The sequence below is a fragment of the Pipistrellus hanaki genome (assembly GCF_964339955.1).
Source record: "Pipistrellus hanaki genome assembly, chromosome: X".
Lineage (NCBI taxonomy): Eukaryota > Metazoa > Chordata > Mammalia > Chiroptera > Vespertilionidae > Pipistrellus > Pipistrellus hanaki.
In genome coordinates, this window is record NC_140524.1 from 63,826,914 (window position 1) to 63,850,450 (window position 23,537).

At 39.1% G+C, this 23,537-nt stretch overlaps 1 protein-coding gene across 3 annotated transcripts in view; it reads left to right on the forward strand.

The window, feature by feature from the left end:
• Nucleotides 1-23,537, forward strand: part of CENPI (centromere protein I) — a 68,996-nt gene that overhangs the window by 4,183 nt on the left and 41,276 nt on the right. For all 3 annotated transcript variants that reach the window (XM_084869558.1, XM_084869557.1, XM_084869559.1), the window contains exons 3-7: nucleotides 972-1,109; nucleotides 4,972-5,090; nucleotides 5,375-5,482; nucleotides 23,039-23,087; nucleotides 23,373-23,419. In XM_084869558.1, coding sequence (XP_084725684.1) covers nucleotides 972-1,109; nucleotides 4,972-5,090; nucleotides 5,375-5,482; nucleotides 23,039-23,087; nucleotides 23,373-23,419 — 461 coding nt within the window. The remainder of the gene's footprint in view (nucleotides 1-971; nucleotides 1,110-4,971; nucleotides 5,091-5,374; nucleotides 5,483-23,038; nucleotides 23,088-23,372; nucleotides 23,420-23,537) is intronic.

The following is a 23,537-nucleotide window of genomic DNA, read 5'->3' on the forward strand; positions in this document are numbered from 1 at the left end:
GTGTAATGTTGGGGGTCAGTGGTATACATTCATCTGACAGCACAGCCAATCGGAACCATCATTGAGGCCCCACAGGGATTGACAGCTTTAGCTAATGAGTTAGCTGAGAATTCTTAAATTGAGGATTCTTTCTCCAATTTAGCAGTGGTTCACAGAATGGAAGGGAATGACAGTGGTGGGATATTATATCATCTCTTATCTAAAGGTTAATTGAAACCTCATTGACCAAACAGAAAAATAATCTTCTCCTAGACACTGCAGAGCATGAAAGTCAATGAATGTTAGCCCTGTTTGAAGAAAAGAGTTAAATAAGAAAAGGGGGAATTGTGAGAATAACCAAGTAATCTTTTCTGTCAAAGAAGGGAGTTTAGGCAGCCACCATTTGGGCTCCATGGCTTGCAGCTCCTCTGGAGGCTGCCATTTTGAAATGGCAAAGGTCAACCCCTTTCTTGAAATTAGCCGATCATGCAATACTGGGTGCCTAAACTCTTCCAATCAAGAGTAAGGGACAGGAACAAAAGCCCTAGCAGATGACTGCTCAGTGTGTGTGTGCTACCGTACTATGTGTGTGCACACCCTTTTGCAAGAGTAAAGATATTTGCCTTGAAAAAAAAATATTCTAGAGTTTGAAAAGCTTTGAAGGGCTTTTAGGAAGATAATTTATGCATAAAGCTATTCCTGTAAAGTAGGGGTGTCGAACTCAATCAGAGAAGGGGCCAAAATCTAAAATCCAGCCTAAATTGTGGGCCGAATGGTTTACTGAACAGTCATAAACTGACAATGTCATAAACTGACAGCGGAGTGCAGTGATGACAGTGCGGTGTGGGCCACATTGCAAGGCCTGGCGGGCTGGATTTGGCCCGCGGGCCTTGTGTTTGACACATGTGCTGTAAAGTATCCCAGATTGTAATTGTTGAGGCTAGAGACTGAATTTTAAAGGCCCCACTATTTAATATGGTTCCTTTTTCCAGGTCCCTTTAAAACTTCACGGAGTAAAGATACCACCTTGGAAAAACACTTGAAAACTGTGGAAAGTGTGGCTTGGAAGAATGGTTTAGCTCCAGAAGAAATTGACATCCTATTAAATGTGGCACTCAGTGGCAAATTTGGTATGTAAAGAGGATAAATGAGTTTGCTATTAGTTTTGCCTCCCAGACTTTGATTTGGGTTGTTCATTGGAATCAGCTGCAGTTCTTTTTTTTTTTTTTTTTTTTTTTACTATTCTCTTTATAAAATAAAAATTGTAATTCCTTTACATTCAAATAACCTTATGAACCAAAAGTTTCTGTGTACATATGTTGAAATGTCTAGTTATCACATATCTTTACAAGTAAACTGTATAGATGCTTCTTACGAAATACATGGGAAGCATTTTCAGTATTTCTCTTAAGAAGAATACATATAGGCCGAAACCGGTTTGGCTCAATGGATAGAGCGTCGGCTTGGGGACTGAAGGGTCTCGGGTTCGATTCCGGTCAAGGGCATGTACCTTGGTTGTGGGCATATCCCCAGTAGGGGGTGTGCAAGAGGCAGCTGATCAATGACTCTCTCTCATCGATGTTTCTAACTCTCTATCTTTCTCCCTTCCTCTCTGTACAAAATCAATAAAATATATTTAAAAAAAAAAAAAAGAAGAAGAATACATGTAATTTAAATAATGTTGCTGAAAGGCACCTTAAAATATAATATGGTCTACTTCATTGCCTTTAGGTTCACTTATCTATGACAGGTCCCTGCTGATGTTATCACATTCCATCATCCATGACCTTAACAGTCAAGATGCTTTTAAATGTAAATGCTTCCTTTCCTATTCTAAGTTCATTTGGAATGGACGTGGGAGTGGGGTTCTTAGAAAGAAATAACATCTGGCCAGTATTCTTTTTATTTGAGAAAAGTGTTTTAACCTACTCTCATTTACATTTAGACTTGGAAGGTATTTTAGACCCTGTACATCTTCATTTTAAAGGTGAGGAAATTGAGGCCCAGAGTTGTTAAAGAGACTTGCTTAAATGTCAGAGCTATCACTGGAGAATTCAGACCTCCTAACTTACCTTCTAGGGTTATTGCTATCGGTTTTTCTACCTGTTTTTTTTTTTTTGTTTGTTTGTTTGTTTTGTTTTGTTTTGTTTTGTTTTTGAAAATTAAGACAATTATCAAAACTGGATATTTTGTATACCATTTCCTGGTCCTTGCATATTGTATTTTTTTGTGTACACCCTAGCATCATGCTTATAGGGTTGTGTGTATTGTAAAGCAACAACATATTACTAGCTGAATTCAATATATGACTCCCAGGTATTTCAGTTCTTTGCTTTTACTTGATTAGTTCTCTGTGTTTTCCTATAAAGTTAAATTTGACCTAATAAAATTGTCTCTAAGCCTGGACAGAGTGGCTCAGTGGTTTAGCATCAACCTATGAACCAGGAGGTCATGGTTTAATTCCTGGTTAGAGTACATGCCCTGATAATGGACTCGGTCCCCCATGGGGAGCTTGCAGGAGGCAGCCAGTTGATGATTCTCTATCATCATTGATGTTTCTATTTCTCTCTCCCTCTCCCTTCCTCTCTGAAATCAATAAAAATATGTATTAAAAATATATCTTTAAAAAAAAGATTTGGAAAAAAATTGGCTCTTTTTCTTGTAAGTGGTTTTAGATTGTTTGGTTCTAGTAACTATCCAGGAATCAGTGTTTAACTGATTAATGTCTATTAAGAACAATTCACTCTCTACCTTCTGCCCTTAAAACATATATAGAATGTACAGATATTTTCTATTTTGGAATTTCTCTTTTCTTTTTTTGATATATCAGGAATTAATGTTTAGAAGGTTTTTATGACATTTGCCAGGCCTTATGGCAAATGCATGCCTCTTTCAAAATGCAGGCCACAGACTTAGAAACTTGTATATATGACTTATTTATTTATTTAAAATATATTTTATTGATTTCAGAGGGAGAGGGGGAGATAGAAATATCAATGATGAGAGAGAATCATTGATCAGCTGCCTCTTCCACACTAGGGATCGAGCTGGTAACCTGGGCATTTGCCCTGACTGGGAATTGAACCATGATCTCTTAATTTATAGGTTGACATTCAACCACTGAGCCATGCCAGCTGGGCTATATATGATTGGAAAAAAATAATCTCTAGCTTTTTAGTCTAACTTTTAATTTTTTGTTAACCTGGAATTTGGTGATGCCAAATGTGGCTTCCTTAACTGCTTTTTCCCCTTTTAGTTATATCTCTGATATTCCCCATCACTATCAGATCTTTACATGTAACTCTTTTTGTTCAGTTGTAATGTGTGTTCAGGGACAGGGGTGATACAAATGTCATAATTAGGTGCAAAGAGACTTTAATTTTAGACTCTAGAAGTTAATTTCCAAGTCATTGGGATATAAGAATAGTCTGTATTGAATAAGCCCTTTGAATTTGGTACATGTGTAAAGTGTTAGTGGTCAGACTATTTTAAATTTTAGAAGGGTTAGGGGATGGGAGTGTGGGGGGGGAAAGAAATAAAAACAAGGAACCACAGAGTGGAAAGCAAAGGTTTTCATTCTTGTGATTCATTATCTGCCATCACTGCTTGCTTTCTTCTCCACAGAATGATGTAGAAATTGATATATATTGTTGCAGTTAGGATGAATAAATCTAGAAATCTAAGTGAAGTAAAGAACAGCCTTATTTCAGTGAATGGATGGGATCACCATGCTATAATGCATATAAAATTGTTTAAAGACATGTAAGATGTTTCTAAGAATGCTACTTGTGGGAGAAGGTGGGAAGAGTATTATTCTAGTGAATGAAGGTGTTTGCCACACTTTACGGCTTTTAAAACAGAAGCATGGTTAAAGACACATGCATCCAAGATGTTTTTGAGAATTCTACTTGCATGAGAAGTTAAGAATAGTGTTTTTTCACTGAATGGTTATGCTCACCACACAAGAATGTGAATAAAACAATGTTTAAATACAAAAGAAGAAATTAATGAGATACCTATTTAATTCTTAAAAGCGTTAATAAGCAGAATTTAATATAGGTTGTATACAAAGCTCTTTGCATAATCACTTCTCTTGCCAGATGAGAGGATATCGTGGAAGCCAGAGAATATTATGGAAAAGTTGGGTCAGTTTAGAATATTACTGACATCTAATTCCAAGGATAGCTGTTCATTCTGCTATCCTCTCCACTTTTTTTGGGGGTGGGGGGTGGGGGTGGAATATACAAATATATTTATTCTTAAATCTAGCAGTCCATGTAAGATGTCCGTCAGTAGCTCTAAATAAATCATAGTCTATTGTGTCATTAAAAATAGTAACAAAAGAATAATCCTTGAAATTTTCTGGTATTTTTTTGAGATATAATTCACATACCATAAAGTTCACACTTTTGAAGTACCCAATTCCTGGTTGTTGTTTTTGAAACACACACACACACACACACACACACACACAGATTTGTGCAACCATCACCACTCTCTAATTGCCAAACACCTCAAAGCGAAACCCTGAACTCATCCTCCCTTTTCAAATAGAAACATTAGAGCCAAATAATTTGCTTTATAATTTATATTAGAAGGTAAAGGTACATTTTTTTGAACTGTTTTCTAATGATGATAAAAGATGTCAAATGTTCATGTTTTTTTTAAATATATTTTATTGATTTTTTTTTTTACAGAGAGGAAGGGAAAGGCATAGAGAGTTAGAAACATCGATGAGAGAGAAACATTGATAAGCTTCCTCCTGCACAGCCCCTACTGGGAATGTGCCCCCAATCAAGATACATGCCTTTGACCAGAATTGAACCTGGGACTCTTCAGTCCACAGGCCAACGCTCTATCCACCGAGCGAAACCCGTTAAGGCTTGTTCATGATTTTTTTTTTTATTGCATTCAATATTAAGTGAGATTTTTAGTACCAAGAGTGAAAAGAAAGGGTTCAAGATACTAAAATGCAGTTTGTCTTCTTTTCAGGGAGTGCTGTAAACTCTCGGATATTGAGATGCATGATTCCAGCAACTCTAATATCAGAAGATTCTGTGGTTAAGGCGGTCTCCTGGCTTTGTGTTGGCAAGTGTTGTGGTAGCACCAAGGTAATCTTTTTAAACACTTTGATGATAAGTCCTTCAGAACCACTTAAGGGCTGGCAAGGACAGACCACTTATGGAGTAGTGACACTGGCCTTTTGTGCAAAGGCTATGGTTTTGGAACAGTATAGCTTGATGCAAGGATTCTGTTCAAACAGAAATTTTTACTGAGAGAGAAAATCTACCAACCGGCTTTGTGCTAGAGGCTTCTAAAACAGCCCTGAGGAGGGAGGAATTAAGTTCTTCTGTATCACATATTTCTCTAAAGATAAACATTTGTCTCTCAATAGGTACTTTTTTATCGTTGGCTGGTTGCAATGTTTGACTTCATTGATCACAAGGAGAAAATTAACTTGCTCTATGGCTTCTTTTTTGCTTCATTGCAAGATGATACACTGGTAAGTAAAAATTGAAGATCATCATGTATCATTTAAGAGGTATGTGCTGTATATTGACACACCACATGTGCTTCAAAGTGCCAGACGTGTTTTTCCTTATTTGAAAAGATAGCAAACATAGAAAAGTATAAAGAATAACGTTATACCCTCGCACCTGTCTCAGATTAACAAATATCATTTTTTAACCATTTTTGCTTTATATATTCTTTCAAGGAAATACAATGTTACAAATATAATTAACTCTGCATTGGAGTCTCTTTGGTGACCGAGAGCAGTGATTGCTGTCTTTCCCCTTTTAAACCTCTTACATGGTGTCCTTTGGGTCATTTGTTCTATATTTTCTTGATTAATACTGCAAAATCCTCATCAGAATTAATGAGAAAGAGAGGGTTGCTTTTCATGATATGCCAGTAGATTAAATTTGATTAAATAGCATAATTACTCCCATTGAAAACATGAATAATTCTAAGAAAACAATCTACTGTCCACTTGGAAGACTTCAAAGACCATCGTCGCAGACCATGTGAACCATTCATCTAACCAAATTCCTCTCATTTTTAAAAATTGACATTTCCACTGTGTTCGTTACATTGCACTAGGCAGTGCAGAAGATTAAAAGTTTAGCAGATGGTTTCTGTATTTCAGGGATTTATACTCCATTTGGGGGATTAAGGAAAGCACATTAAGTTAAATAACTCAAGAATTAAATTATCAAAGACAGTATATAATAGTGTGAGGAGAATAATTACTGTGATATTTCCTGGAGGGCAGAGAAAACTGTAAACCAAAGTGATTAGAAAAAGCATTATAAAGTGTTTGGGTATTGAGCTGTGCCTTGAAGATTGAATAGGATTTGAGATTTGATAAAAAGAAATGTTTGATAGGAATATTTCAAGCAAAGTTGTGAGATGTGTAGACTGTGTCTGACTGACTGACTTACAAAGTTGGTGTCAGGTGATGGTAAGTGGTAAGGTTTGAAAAGTTGGGTGAGAAGAGATTGTAGAGGTCTCTGTATGTAATGCTAAGGAATTGAACTTTATCCTATATCCAGTGGGGAAATCATTGAAAATGTTTGGGCAGAACATGTTGAAAGGAACATTGTAGGAAGCTGTATCTAGTTATGCCAAATGGTACGACCTAGGAAGGAGGCCAGAGTCAGGAAAACTAGTTAGGGGACTAATATGGTAATCCAGGTACAACATGAAGTTGTAGACTGGCGATTCTCAAATGGTTTGTGGTCCCTTTGAGGCTCCCTGAAACCTTTGAGGAGGTCTCAAAGGTCAAAATTATTTTCATAGCGTACTATTTTCACTGATGGTGCTAAAGCAATGTTAGTTAAAACTGCTGGTGCCTTAGCCCAAATCAGGACAATGGACCCAAACTATACTAGCGGTCATTGTATTCTTCACTGCAGTAAAAAACAAGAATGCTAAATTTCCTTAAGCATGTCCTAAATGAGGTAGTAAAAATTAACTCATTAGTTTTATTAAATTTCGACCTTTAAAATATGTCTTTAATATTCTGTGTGATGAAATTGGAAGTACAAGTAAATCTCTTCTGCATACCAAAGTACAATATGTATTTTGAGGAGAAGCACTTGTATGATTGAGTTGCGAGCTAAACTATTAGCCATTTTTCATGAAATATATACTCCATTTGGGGGATTAAGGAAAGCACATTAAGTTATATAACTCAAGAATTAAATTATCAAAGAGTATATTATAGTGTGAGGAGAATAATTGCTGTGATATTTCCTGGAGGGCAGAGAAAACTGTAAACCAAAGTGATTAGAAAAAGCATTATAAAGTGTTTGGGTATTGAGCTGTGCCTTGAAGTACAATATGTATCTTTTAAAATATATTTTATTGATTTTACACAGCGAGGAATTGAGAGGGACAGAGAGTTAGAAACGTTGATGAGAGAGAAACATCGACCAGCTGTCTCTTGCACACCCCCCACTGGGGATGTGCCCGCAACCAAGGTACATGCCCTTGACCGGAATCGAACCTGGGACCCTTCAGTCCGCAGGCCGATGCTCTATCCACTGAGCCAAACCGGTCCCGGCATGTATTTTTAAATTGAAAGAATGACTGACTTATAAACTGTTTATTCAGACGGGCATTTGGCAGACAGTGAGCCTGTCATTTCAAAGAAAATAAATGACAATATTTGTTGCCAATGATAAAATTTGAGCTTTCAAATAAAAATTAAAAGTTTAGAAAATTTTTATCTGCCATTGTAAACTTTATAACTTACATAAAGACTTAAAGAGCCCTAGATGCTTTGGCTCAGTGGATAGAGTGTCGGCCTGCGGACTGAAGGGTCATGGGTTCGATTCCAGTTAAGGGCACATGCCCATGTTGTGGGCTGGACACCCATAGGGGATGTGCAAGGGGCAGCTAATCAGTGATTCTCTCTCATCATTGATGTTTCTATCTCTCTTGTCTCCTTTCCTCTCTGAAATCAATAAAAATATATTTTAAAAAAATACTTAAAATACTATTCTGATGAGATTGGTAGTAGCAGTATTAATGAATGTGATTTTTATTTTTTAAGCATTTTTTGTTGTTAATCCTCACCCAAGGATATTTTATTCATTGATTTTTTTTTTGATTTTTTTTTTTTTTGTAGAGAGTGGAAGAGAGGGAGGGGGAGTGAAGAGAGAGAGAGAGAGAGAGAGAGAGAGAGAGAGAGAGAGAGAGGGAGAAAGAGAGAAAGAGAAACATTGATGTGAGAGAGAGAGAGATCGATTAGTTGCCTCCTGTGCCACCTGGCTGGGGATCGAACCTGCAAACCTTTGGTGTGTTCATCAATGCTTTAACCACTTAGCAACACCAGCCAGGACATGAATATGATTTTTATTTTTATTTTTTAAACTTTAAGTACATTTTTATTGTTATAGTATTATAGATATCTCCCATTTCTCCCCTCATTTACCCCCTCCTCCAGCCCTAAACCCCCTCCCCCCCCACATCTTCACTACCCTATTGCCCATATCCATGGGCTATGCGTATAAGTAAATACATTCTCTTCTCGTGTTTGTTATGAATGTGATTTTTAGATATTGTGTAATTAAATGTGTCAGTATTTGGAACTCAGTGAACCAGTATATTCTAGAGGATACAAAATTATGCATAAATAAAAAATTCATTCAAAACGCAAGATTTATCAATGAATTTTAGTGGAACAGAGTAAATGTTCACTGATAAGGTTTCAGAATCCACATTGCTGCTAATAACCCTTAAGTGTGCCGCGCCAGCACAGCCAAGGGTTTGGCAAGCCTGAGGGAGGGCTGGTGAAGGATGAAGAAAAAGACAGAGAATAAGCTGGGTCTTGCTGAGGCCACAGAACAGATCCAGACTGTAAAGCTAATGCTTTATTTATAGTCAGAGGTAAACAAGGTAATTTACAATGTTCTTGTAAGTTTCCCTTGTTTTGGCAGCACTTGCTGTCCCTCCCACAGCCCGCTAGCTACCCAGGAATGGACCCAGGAAAGATCTAGGGAGCAGTCACAAGATCAAGCTTTATGCTTGAAGAACTGTGCCCTCTAAGCTGAGACTTGTTTGCGACTTTGCCAGAGGTCAGTCCGAGGCTTAACCCTATAACTACTCCCTACATCTTGCCCTTTCTTTCAATTTTAAGCTACTAATAATGGAAGCAAAACTTAAACATCAAGAACAAAGTTCTGACTATTAAAACATTAACAAAATAATGCCAATGCAAAACCCAATAACAAAACAATGCAAATGCAAAACCCAGACATGGCTATTAATAAAACAGTGCCAATGAAACACAACAATAATAGAGAAATCAAACTACAGTAACATTTTCCTACTAAATGAAAGTTTATTTTGCTGATTTACTTAAGAGTCCTCAGACTTGGCTGTGAAAGAGTTTGCAGAAGACTGGCAGCTAGCCAATGCTAGCATGGCCAGAAACATGGTTGAGGGAGTAGCTTCCACTTCTTGCTTTTCTGCCATCTGCTGGGCCTCAGTTGTTAACTTCTTCAGCTGACACCATGTTGGCACCTCGGTCTCTTGCATAGCCTTCGTCATCTTCCTTTTCCGCTTTGCTGTCATTGGGGCAACTCTCAGTCTTTTGAACGATGGGACAAGGAGCCTCTTTGGGCCCATTGTGGTGACGTATGTAACACTCTGGCACCCAAATTGGCTGCTCTGCTCCTTCTGGAAAGATACAAACACAACCTCTTCCCCACATCATTACTGGATCTGGTCCAAACCATTGTCTAGTTCGTGCATCCTTCCATCGGGCTAACCCTGTGGAGGCTATTGTACAGGAGGTCCGATGCTTTTCGGCTGCTGTACAACCTCTGCGTCGTAATTCAAAAAATTTAAAGTATAAAGAACATGACTGAGTTTGTTTTGAGGTGACACATAACATCCGTCTCCTCTTTCTGTTTTTTGTTTTTTTTTTTAATATATTTTATTGATTTTTTTTTTACAGAGAGGAAGGGAGAGAGATAGAGAGCTAGAAACGTTGATGAGAGAGAAACATCGACCAGCTGCCTCCTGCCCGCCCCCTACCAGGGATATGCCCGCAACCAATGTACATGCCCTTGACTGGAATCGAACCCGGGACCTTTCAGTCCGCAGACCGACGCTCTACCACTGAGCCAAACCGGCTTTGGCTCCTCTTTCTGTTTTAATAATTGGATTTTAAGAGTACTATTTGCTCTTTCCACTATTGCTTGATCTTGAGGGTTGTAAGGGATACCAGTTTTATGACAAGTTTGATATTGCTGACAAAAATGTTGAAAAGCAGAACTAGTGTATGCAGATCCATTGTCTGTCTTTAGCTCTAAGGGAGGACCTACTACCGCAAAGGCAGCTAGGCAATGATTAATTACATGCTTGGCACTCTCTCGCATTTGGGGAGTGGCAAAGCTAGAGCGGGAACAGGTGTCTACATTGACATGCACCCATCTGCTTACCAAATTCCCGTATGAGGTTGACATCCATTTGCCAAATTTGATTAGGTTTAAGACCTCTAGGATTAAATCCCAACAATTGTACAGGGCAATGAATTACACACTGAGAGCACTGGTTTAGATGCGTTTATGAGCTAAGAGAATGTCATCCATATAATGAATAATAGAAACCTCAGGATATTTGTTCCTTAAAGGATGTATGGCTGCAGCCACAAGATCCTGACATAAGGGAGGAGTATTGGCCTTGCCCTGAGGCAATACTTTCCATTGATACCGATTTATGGGCCCCTTAAAATTTATCGCAGGGACACTAAATGTAAATCTTTTGCAATCCTCATGATGGAGAGGAATAGTAAAAAAAACAGTCCTTAAGATCTAAGACCAGTAAATGATATTTCAATGGGATACCTGTAGGGGATAGTAACCCTGACTGCAGGGGCCCCATAATCTCCATGGTTTTATTAATTGCTCTTAGGTCTTGCAATAGTCTCCATTGACCAGACTTTTTCTTTATTACAAATATGGGCGAGTTCCATGGACTGTGAGTGGGTTCAATATACCCTGCCTGAAGCTGTACTCGAACCACTTCTTGTGCAGCTTTTAACTTCTCTCCTAATGGGGCCATTGATCAACCCAGACAGGGGTATTTCAAGCCAGGTAATTTTAGCTGCTGTAGGCTGGGTCACAGAGACAAAGCCCCTGTTGAAAATTCTGGTAACCTAATCCATGCCTCCCCTTTTGAGTGGACATCCCTTGCTGATTCTTTCCTGCTCCTCTTAGGGGGTGAAATCCTTGAATGAACATTTAAACTGGTACTTGTTATTAAAACCCCCATCTGCTCTAGAATATCGTGACCCCATAAGTTAACAGGCAAATGTTGCAATGCATAAGGTTGAAAACAGCCTGTATTTCCATCAGGATCTTCCCATCGAAGGAGTTGCGCACTCTGCGAGGGTTGAGTAACATGCCCCACTCCTTGCAATTCAGAAGCCGTGGGGTTTAAAGCCCAGGCCTGTGGCCAATGTCTGAAAGCGATTACTGACACATCAGCTCCAGTATCTATAACCCTTTTAAAAGGCTTCCCATTAATCCTCAGTTCTAACTCAGGCCGGCCCTGCTTAACTAAGCGTGCCCAGTATACACCGTCGCTGGACCCAAAACCTGCATGTACCATGGGGCTGACCAGTTAAAGGCCGCCCTTCTGGATAGTAGGGCAGAAGGAGAATTTGTACTATTTTTGTTTCTGGTAAGACCTGAATTATAGTATTAATTTTTTGTGCCATTACTGTTGTGGGGTCGAACCCTGGGTTCAAAATAAGACCACCGGAGGCTGATGATTAATTTAAAAAAGCAGGCAAGGATTTTTTGAAATATCTGGCCAGGACAGTCGCAAGAGCACCACACGCAGGCGGACTCCAAACGACTGCGAGGCTTTAGAGGCAGGTAGTTATTTTTAAAGGTTCTGAGAAGGAAAACCCCTATTTTGCAACAAACTGTTGTTTGGAATTTTCTGCTGTTCTTCCTAGATAAAATGTTGCTTTCTAGTTTGCTTTAGCCCATTTGAAGAATAATGAAGATAAACTTAGCTGTCTGACTTTGTAGGCCAGAGACCAGATATGCCCACAATCTCAATACCATGCCAGGTGTACCTTCTCAATTGGATAGAACAGCATTGTTTTTCAAGGCCAGCATCGAGATAACCACTAAGTGCACATAGGGCTGGCTCTTTAATAAAAAAAAAAAGGAAGTTCTGCCTGTAACCTTGCTTAGAATTTGAATTCATCCTATTTTAATTACTTTAATTTCTCCAGTATAATCCTGATCTATCACCCCGGGCAGAACTTGAAACCCTTTCAATGTTAAACTACTCCTCCCTAAAATTAGTCCCATCGTGCCTTCGGGAAGGGGACCATACACTCCTGTGGCAATCGCCTGAGGCCCCATCTCTGGGGTTAGTACACATCGGGAGGTGGGATTGAGGTTCAATCCTGCGCTTCCCAGGGTGGCACGGTAGAGGTTTGGAATGGTTGGTTTTGGGACCAGCTGGCTGGAAAGACTGCTGTGGGGTTAAGGATGAGGCCCCTACTGTTCGGTGGGGCCGGGGCTTGCCCCGCTTCAAGTTTCCCTGCCTAGGGGATATTAAATTACCATCAACATCAGTCTTGGAGCAGCATTCACTCACCCAATGCTTTCTTCTCCTGCATCTTGGACATAATCCGGACTGCTTATTTCCACTCCCTGTAGCCCTTTGACTTCTATTTGTAGTACAGTATTACAGTCTTTAGCAAAAAGCCCTAGCTTGCCACAGTTAAAACATCCCCCTTTCCTTTTCTGCTGACCAGCGAACAACATCCTTTAATGTGGCAGCTAATACTGCTCCTTGAACATAGGCTGGTCCAATGGCAGCACAAACATGGATGAAATCATGTACAGTACCATTCCTCCTGTAGGGACGGAAAGCTGCTTGACATACTCCATTTGCATTTTCAACAGCTAATTGTTTCACTAGTATCATTCCAGCCTTAGGGTCAGCCACAAGCCTGCCTACGGCCTGGAACAAGCGAGCCACAAAATCCTGATATGGCTTCTCAGGGTCTTGCCTAATTTTGCTTATGTCTAAAGACTTCCCCTTTTGTTGGCAGCTGCTTTGGTAGCACATACATACATTTGCTGATAAGCTTGCATAGGGTACACTGAGTCTGCAAAGCCCCATGAAGTCTGGTGCCCATGAGCATATTAATTGTAATGGGTACCCTATGAACTTGTGTTTCTGTTAGCCTGCTCCGCACTAAGCTCTGCCCAAATAGATTTCCATAATACATAATCTCTCTCCAGATGAGAGACAAGCCTTTGCGACAGTATTCCAGTTACTAGGAGCCATAGCTTCCTCAGATATTGTATCTAGTAATCCCAGCACAAAAGGGGAAGTTGGTCCATACATAGAACAAGAAGTCTTCAACTCCAAAGTTTTAAAAGGTATAGACTGATTGCCATGGAGCATCTGCCCTGGATTCTGAAGATCAGGCTGCTAAAATATAGAAATATAACCTGAATCCTGATGTATCTTCCCTAGCCTGCCTGGCCTTAGGCAGTCTGCTGGAGTAAAGACAAAAGGCACCATTCTTTTTTCTGCTTTTTAGGGGGTAAAAGGAGAGGCTTATGAGCAACATTAAGTTATCCAAATGTTTGTATCAGATCCCCATCAGCCCAAACCCGCGCTGTTCCCTTGCTTTCTCCAATCCTTGTTCATATTTGTGAGGAAGCTATGCCTGGAGGGCTCTCTCCCACAGGAGCTGTATCCCCCAGGGACTGGAGGAGGCGGCGGAGGTGCGGATGGTGGAGTCAGAAGCCTTTGGCAACCTTCCCCTGCCTTGATTCCTCTGCCACATTCCTCCACTCCCCTTCTGGAGTGGGCTCTAAGCCAGGGGTCCTCAAACTTTTTAAAGTGGGGGCCAGATCACGGTCCCTCAGAGCTGGAGGGCCGGACTATGTGAACTACTAATTCCTACTGTAACACCTCGGCTGCGCTCACTGCCCAAAAAACCTGGCGGGCCGGATCAGACTCCTCTGCGGGCCGCATGTGGCCCGCGGGCCATAGTTTGAAGACTCCTGCTCTAAGCAGTTCCAAATCAGGGACCACAGACTGAAAGTAGAGGCAGGCATTTCCTGTGGACCTTCAGCTATATTATGATCTCCAAGTTGTTTTCCTACCTTCTCCCATGCCTCTATATTTACCTATTCTTCCTCAGAAAACCATGGGCAGGTTTTACTCACAAATTGAAAAGCTGTTCATACCTCACAGAACAGCCCCTTGCTTGGAGCATAGCATTAAGCATAGATGCACATACATTCTTTTCCTGTGATCCCGAATTTCCCATGTTTTACACCTACCCTGTTTCCCCGAAAATAAGACAGTGTCTTATATTAATTTTTGCTGCCAAAGATGCGCTAGGTCTTATTTTCAGGGGATGTCTTATTTTTCCATGAAGAAGAATACGGTACACATTTATTGTTAAATGAAAATAAAGGAAATTATCTGTATACGGTACGGTAGTTCGGTAGTTGTCAACACAAACCAGACAAACTGTGAATCCTACAGTATCAAGAATTGACTCATTTATTCAATGACAATCATGTCATGATCTTCTGGAACATCATCATAACAATCCAATTCCTAAATTTCCTGGTGAATTTCTTGTGACTCCATTTCTTTCAGAATCAGTGGGCCAAATCTCTCATGTTTAGCCTGGGGGGGGGGGGGAGGCTTATATTTCACTCAGAAGGAAACCTGTAAGTAGGTCTTATTTTCGGAGGATGTCTTATTTTCGGGGAAACACAGTAGCTATTACTATACCCCTTCCTTACTTACTGGGTGTGCACACTTTGGGTCCTCCTTTCACCTGACAATTGCAGTTCCCTCACACTCAGGTCCGCATTGAGTGACACTTGGGCCGAACTCAGCACTGCATTGGGCACCATTTGTGCCATGCCAGCACAGCCAAGGGTTCGGCGAGCCTGAGGGAGGGCTGGTGAAGGATGAAGAATAAAGACAAAGAGAAAAAGCTGCGTCTATGTGGATCTTCTGTGCCTGGCTGAGTGAGCCACAGAACAGATCCCAGACTGCAAAGCTGATGCTCTATTTATAGTCAGGGGCAAACAAGGTAATTTACAATGTTCTTGTAAGTTTCACTTGTTTTGGCAGCACTTGCTGCCCCTCCCACAGCCCTCTAGCTACCCAGGAAAGATCTAGGGAGCAGTCACAAGATCAAGCTTTATGCTTGGAGGACTGTGCCCTCTAACCTGGGACTTGTTTGCAACTTTTCCAGCAGGTCAGTCCAAGGCTTAACCCTATAATCGCTCCCTACACTTAAGAAACTACTACTTAAATCAAGTTTTTGTGTAGTGCCAAAGACTAATATTCACGGTTTTCTGAAAAGGCTATTAAAATACTCCTACATATTTGTGTGAGGCTAGGTTTTCTTCATGTACTTCAATCAGAACAACAGCTTTTTTTAAACTTTAATAAATTTTTATTTTCAATTACAGATGACATACAATATTTTATATGTTTTACTAAGTGATCATTCCAATAAATCTAGTACATATCTGACAACATACATAGTTATTACAGTATTATTGACTATGTTCCCTATGCTGTACTTCACATCCCCATGACTGTTCTGTAACTACCAATTTGTACTTTTTAATCCCTTCACCTTGTTCATTCAAGCCCCTGACCCCCCTCTCATCTGGCAATAGTCAGAATAGAACAGCATATTGTAACATGTTCAAGGAAGAAGCAGAGAATCTAGCTGTATTCTCTAAAGCAGGGGTCCTCAAACCTTTTAAAGTGGGGGCCAGATCACGGTCCCTCAGAGAGCTGGAGGGCCGGACTGTATGAACTACTAATTCCTACTGTAACACCTCGGCTGCGCTCACTGCCCAAAAAACCTGGTGGGCCGGATCAGACTCCTCTGCGGGCCGCATGTGGCCCGTGGGCCGTAGTTTGAAGACCCCTGCTCTAAAGTCAGAAACATTGAAGAAATTTGTGGAAATGCAAGTCTTTGCCACTCTAGTCAAATTTTTGTTGGGAAAATATAGTTATTTTTCACAAAATATTTATATTAGTATGTATGGGGTTTATTGTTTTTAATGAATAATAAACATTTAAAGTTTCTAATATTAATATTGATACTAGTAGATATAAGCTATATAAATGAAAAAAATTTGGGGGGGTCTCTAATTTTTTAAGAATGTAAATATGAGACTAAAAAGTTTGAGAATCACTGTCGTAGACCAAGGTGGAGGCAGTGAGAATAAAAAATTGAAAGTATGTATTTTAGAGGAAATTATAAAGGAAGAATTTACATGAGCAGGTTCTTAAATTGGATTAAGGGAAGGGTCAAGAAATAAAGATCTGTGTTTATAAGTCAGCATTGCTCAATGATGGTACTTTTGACACTAAAAGGAAATTTGTGAGAAGGACATAGTTTGGAAGGAATATATTAAATACATACTATGCCAGGTATTGAACTACCAGTAGTATTGGAAATACAAATATGAATAAGACATAATAGTTAATTCATATGAGGATTATATGCCAGGCACTAGGTGATTTATATATAGATACAGTATTTCATGCACTCCAAGATACCTTCAGTTGTAAGATGCATCATTATCTTATGAGCCACTATGAAAGAATTCTGCCATTAATAGTGTCACATAACATTGATGACAGGATTAGTCCTATTTTCAGTTTTGTTAGAATGTAAAAGAAAGACATGTTAGAAGACTATGTATTTTTCTGGTTTTGAGAGTATGAAACTTTTTTTCTTTAATATTCTTACTTTACTTGATTTTGAAACGGAGAGACATCAATTTGTTGTTCCACTTATGCATTCATTGGTTGATTCTTGTATGTTTCCTTGGCATATTGGAACAATGCTCTAACCAACTAAGCTACCTGGCCAGGGCCTTACTTCAATATTCTTTTTGTTTTAAAACATATTTTTATTAACTTCATAGAGAAAAGGGGAGAGAGAGAGAGAGAGACGTCAATAATGAGAGAGATCAGCTGCCTGCATGCTCTCCAATAGAGATGGAGTCTGCTACCCAGGCATGTCCCCTCACCTGGAATTGAACTGTGACATCCTGGTTCATAGGTCGATGCTCAACTACTGAGCCACACAGACTGGGCTCAGTATTCTTGGGGGCAGAATATTTATTGAGCACCTGCTATTTTTGTGCTTGTGCTGTCCAATATGATAGTCATTGATATCATATGACTAGTCAGCACTGGAAGTGTGGCTAGGTCAAACTGAAATGTGCTGTAAGTGTGAAATACATATTACTTTTATTTCCATTTAGAGATGAGGAATTTGAGGCACAGAGAAGTCAAATAATTACGTAGGGTCACATGACTAGAGCAAAAATTTATGGAAAATTATATCATTTCCATTTTAGAGATGAAACAACTGAGGCCTGGAAAGTTAGGTAGCTTTGCTAAGGAAAGCCACTACAAGGCTGAGCCTCGAAGATCTTTACGTGTAATAAGGGAAAAGATAAGTACAGTATGATGAATCCTGTGATAGTATCCATAGAGTTCTATGGGGGTATGGAAGAGAGGTATCAGAATAAGACTAGGGATCAGAGTTAAGAGTTACAGAAATTTGTTTTCAACAGGGAGAGAGATACCTCTCCTGACAATAAGTAAAAAGAATGATTGTTGGTACTAACAAATTTGTGGGTTAGTAAGTGACACAATTGAAGGAATTCCTGACTGGTGACGTTGGTGATTTTTCAGTCAAGTAAGAGGCAAAGTCTTCTGTTGAGTGTAAGAGGGAAAAATAGGATATCATGTTTAAGGAGAGAGTGTGAATTTTGAAATAGCTCTTGATGGAAACAGGCATAGTAGATGATTAGAGATGCAGAAGTTTTGAAGGACCAGATAAGGTTACAGAGAACAAATTTGTAATGTTACTAATATGCAAGGGTAGATAATTTGTCTAGGGTCAGACAAGGAGGCAAGAGAGTGATTGAGTTGATGGACCAGGAGGTCTAGAGAGAAAAGGGGAAAAAGGTGAAGACAAGACTACAGATAGGAAGTTCATATAGCTAAGGTTCATGATACCTTGGTGACATTCAAGACATGTATTGGGATTAAAAGCTGGAATCATAGAAAGTAGCATTGGAGTTGAAGATTTCAGCCTGGCCGGTATGTCTCAGTGGTTGAGCGTCGACCTGTGACCCGACCCAGGAGGTCACGGTTCGATTCCTGGCCAGGACACATGCCCGGGTTGTGGGCTCAATCCCCAGTGTGAGGCGTGCAGGAGGTAGCCAATCAGTGATTCTCTCTCTTCATTGGTGTTTCTTTTTTTTAAATCTATGTTATTGATTTTTTTTTTTTTTTTTTTTTTTTTTTACCGAGAGGAAAGGAGAGGGATAGAGAGTTAGAAACATTGATGAGAGAGAAACATCTATCAGCTGCCTCCTGCACACCCCTACTGGGGATGTGCCCACAACCAGGTACATGCCCTTGACCGAAATCGATCCTGGGACCTTTCTGTCCGCAGGCCGATGCTCTATCCACTGAGCCAAACTGGTTAGGGCTCATCATTGATGTTTCTCTTTCCCTCTCCCTTCCTTTCTGAAATCAATAAAAATATATTTAAAAAAAAAGATTTCAGGAGGGGGTGGTTCAATGTGTTGACCAGACTCAGAGTTATCATGATATGAGTTGCTGAGGTAGAGTAAGGGAATGGAGTTTTTTTGAATTGGAATTTGTTGTTGTCTATCAATTACTGAATAAGGTTATGGTGAAAATCTCCCACTATGAAGGCAAAATTGTCAGTTTTTCCTTAAAGTTCTGCCAATTTTTGCTATATATTTTTAGTCTATTATTAGGTGTATGCACAATTATAGTTTTCATACATCCTGTTGAATCAAACCTAACCCTTTGTTGTTAGAAATGCTTTTTGTTTTAGTTTATTTTGTCTGATATTGTCACTGCTACTCTTACTTTATTTTGGCTAGTAGTTGCTTGGTTTATTTCTAGCTTGGTTTTTAAAAAAATCCGTTTTTCCGCTCACATGCCTTAGATGCCCGATAGATTGCCCTGCCGATGGCCTGGGCTTCCCTCTGCAGGACAATCATGAGGCAGTGGCCAGGCCACCAACCAATTGCATCGCACCCATCTTGGCTGGCCTGGCGCCAGTGGGTGTCATAGTGTGGTTGTCCAGAAGGTCGTCTGGACAGTCATTCTGCTTTTTGGTCATTTGGTCAATTTGCATATTATGCTATCATTATTATAGAATAGAGGCCTGGTGCATGAAGTTCCTGCACTTGGGGGTGGGGGATATTCCTCAGCCCAGCCTGTGCCCTCCTGCCTTGGAGCCCTTGGGGGATGTTCAACTGACGGCTTAGCACTGCTGCGGAGGTGGGAGCATCTCAGGCTGTGAGTTTGGCTTATGGCTGAGTGGCGCTCCCCCTATGGAAACACACTGACCACCAGGGGGAAGCTCCTGCATTGGACGTCTGCCGCCTGGTGGTCAGTGCGTGTCATAGCAACTGGTCATTCTGCCATTCGGTCGATTTGCATATTAACCTTTTATTATATAGGCTAACATAACATTGATAGTTTTGGTTTCTTAAAATATATTTTTATTAATTTCAGAGAGGAAGGGAGACTGGGAGAGAGATAGAGACATCAATGATGGGAAAGAATCATTGATTGGCTGCCTCCTGCATGCCCCCCACTGGGGATCAAGTCCACAACCCAGGCATGGAATCGAACCATGACCTCCTGGTTCATAGGTCAATGCTCAACCACTGAGCCACGCCAGCCCGGCCATTGATAGTTTTGAGTATTCTTAAGTATATGATTTATTGGTTTTAGTTACATTCACAGTGTTGAATAATATCACTACTATTTCCAGAACTATTTCATTACCCTAAGCAGTAACTCCCTATTTATCCTCCCCCCAGCCCCTGATAACCTCTAATCTACTTTATGTCTCTATGAGTTTGACTATTCTAGTTATCTCTTATAAATAATATCATAAAATATTTGTTCTTTCGTGTTTGGCTTCTTTCACTTACCATAATGTCTTCAAGGATCATCCACGTTTTAGCATGTGTCAGAACTTTATGGCTGAATAATGTCCCATTGTATGTATCTGCAATGTTTTGTTTATCCTCTCATCTGTTGATTGATTCTTGAGTTGTTTCCACTTTTCAGCCAACATGAACAATGCTGCAATGAACACTGACATACAAGCATATGTTCAAGTCCCTGCTTTCAATTCTTTTGGATACATACCTAGGAATGGAATTACTGTATCTCTGAGGTTTATAATTTTGATAAATCAGCATACTGTTTCCACAGTGGCTACCCCATTGTACCTTCCCACCAAGTGTATGAGGGTTTCAATTTCATCACATCTTCACCAATAGTTATTTATCGGACTTTCTGATTATATCCATTCAAGTGGGTATACAGTGGTATCTCATTGTGGCTTTTATTTGCATTTCTCTAATGATTAGTGATATTGAGCATCTTTTCTTCTTTGGAAAAATGTCTATTTAGAACCTTTGTCTATTTTTAAATTGAGTTGCTTGTCTTTTTATTATTGGGTTATAAGTGCTCTTTCTAAGTCCCTTATCAGATACCTGATTTGTCTGGGAGGTATAACTAAGCTAGAATCACTTTAAATTCTTTGCTTGAGGTTTTCTTAGTCATATCCCAAGTGTAAATTCAAACTACAGACCTACTTAGGGCCCAGCTCATGGTTATAAATTATTGAGAGAGGCTTGTCCTGTGGTATATAAGAGTGGATGAATGATGATTAATATGGTTGACTCTCCTTTACTTTTGATATCATACTGGATTTGTTCATAAACTAAACTAATTGCAATATGAATGAATTCTGTTTACACATACTTTGTCAAAAAGGGGAAATAATAAAGCATGCTTTCCCCTTTCTTATTATAATTCAATAGACTTGAGTTCTTTCAGGCAGGAACTGAGCCTTTTACAACCCAAGTTTTCGGTAACACAACATGGCACACAGATTGTGAACTTCATTAGAGCAGACCTTTTTGTCTGTTTTATTTACTGCTCAATAAATATTTGTTCCATGAGTGAATTAATGAATAGGAGGAACTACTCATAAATGCTTGTTAAATTCATGATGCTAACTAGAGAGTTTCTTGCTCTGCTGGAGGGAGGGAAGGTGGCCTACTTTTTATCTTTTTCTTCTATATTAAAAAAATATTGTCCTAGCCAGTCTAACTCAGTAAATAGAGCATTGGCCCATGGACTGAAGGGTCATGGGTTCGATTCTGGTCAAGGGCACATAGTAGTTCGGTTGCAGGCTTGATCACTAGCCATGGGGCACGTGCAGAAGGTAACCGATTGATGTGTCTCTTTCACATTGGTGTTTCTCTATTTCTCTCCCCTTCCCTTCCACTCTCTCTAAGAATCAATGGAGCCCTAGCCGATTTGGCTCAGTGGATAGAGTGTCGGCCTGCGGACTGGGAGGTCCCAGGTTCGATTCCGGTCAAGGGCATGTGCCTTGGTTGCGGGCACATCCCCAGTGGGGAGTGTGTGGGAGGCAGCTGATCGATGTTTCTCTCTCATTGATGTTTCTGGCTCTCTGTCCCTCTCCCTTCCTCTCTGTGGAAAATCAATAGAATATATTATATTTTTAAAAAAAGAATCAATGGAAAAATACCCTTTGGGTGAGGATTAAAAAAGAAAGAAAGAAAAATAAACTTACAAAAAAGGAACAATATTTATTCGAGTACAATACACATATAGAAAATTGCCTGTATCATAAGTGATCAGCTCAGTAAATTTTCATAAACCAAATGCATTTGTGCAAATATCACCCTGATTAAGAAATCAGGAGCCTAACTTCTAAAAGCATTACTTCAGATAAGTCGTTTTCATGTAATTTGGTGGGAGCCTGATTCTAGAGTGACTCAGATATGGTGGTTAGGTATTTGCCAGAAAGGCATTTGTAAAGTCTTAGGTACATTTAAGTTTTCCTTTCTAGATGGGATTAAAGAAGAATATCAGATGTCAGATTTCCTATGCTGTATGTGCATAGGGCAAGTGATTGTGTGACGAATGCTTCTGTTTCATACCCAATATAATAGTGTTACTAAAGGTTCATATTTTAGGGGTCTGAGATAATGAGGTATTTTTTTTTTAGTTTTTTTTTTCTACTGGAAGTTATATTTTGTGTCGAATGTGGCAGATGTGGTCATAATATGTATTCTTTCCTTAAAAAGAGGATCCTATATCAAAATTCATTTTTCTTACAAGTATGTCCAGAGTCTTTCTGAATCCATTGCTAAGAGGCAATGTGTAATGCCATACTTTAGAGTTTACACTTTAGAGTCATGACTACAAAAATACAAATTTGTTTTTAAAAAGTTTGTTTTTGTTACCTTCTTCAGTTATGTTTAATAATTTATTTTTCAATTTGCTAATGGAGTGTGGCTCCATTCCAATAAAGTTGATTTACAAAAACAGGTGCACTGGAGTTTGCTGACCTTTCATCTAAAATAAAACCTCAAAAAGTGGACACTCAAATGGAAATGGTATGAGGGAACCAGTCATTCAGTAATTTAAGTAATACATTTATTGAGTGTGTGCTATTTGACAAGCCTAGGACTAAATGGTAAATTAAATTATGGTATTATATCCACTCACTGGAATATTAAGATAATTGAAAATGACCATTTTAAATAGCAAATAACATGATAATTCTGGGTAAAACTTTTGTTTGTATCTTAATAAATATTGGCTTTTAGAAGGAATATATGAATTTTTGTTAGGTAGAAGGTGTTTTTCTATTTTTCAGACTGCCTGCAATGTTTTTAGATACCAAAAATGATTTTTTAAATGCCATCATGGGATACGAGTTAAAACTTGTTTTTAATCACTACTGTGTAGTATGATAAAGAGAAGCTTTATTGTTCAGTGATGTCTTTTTTACTTAATTAGTATAAAATCTATGTTTAAGGAGAATGTATTGCTGTCCTATTCAAGATGCATTGTCATTTTTCTCTTTTTAAAAGTTGTTTTGTTTTGTTTTTAACAGTGCCCTTATGTCTGCCATTTCTTATATTTACTTACCAAAAAAGAGAATGGTAAGTATTTTTTATTACAGTTATATTACATTCACTCTGTGGAATTAGTATTTGTATTGGCTTGATAAAATTAACTGTTAGCATTAGTTTTATGACAAAATTTTGTGTGAATTACTTTTTAGTACTTTTATCTAAGAGCCTTTGCTTAATGGTTAAATGAATAGGGTGTATATATTATTGATGTGTTGTAAGAAGAAGCTATATATATGAGCCACATGGATTCTTTTTTCTGAACCACATACATAGTACTTCTTCTTTTTTTTTTTTTTTTTAACCTTTACTTAGTCAAGCCATTTCGTGTGAGAAAACTGCTTGATCTTCAGGCAAAAATGGTGAGTACCAAAAAGACCCCAAACTAGCCAGTATACTCTGTGATCAGTATTGGGCTAGGCTTCGAGGATTTATTTTATTTTTTTAAACTTTGAGACGATACTTTAATCTACAGTTTAT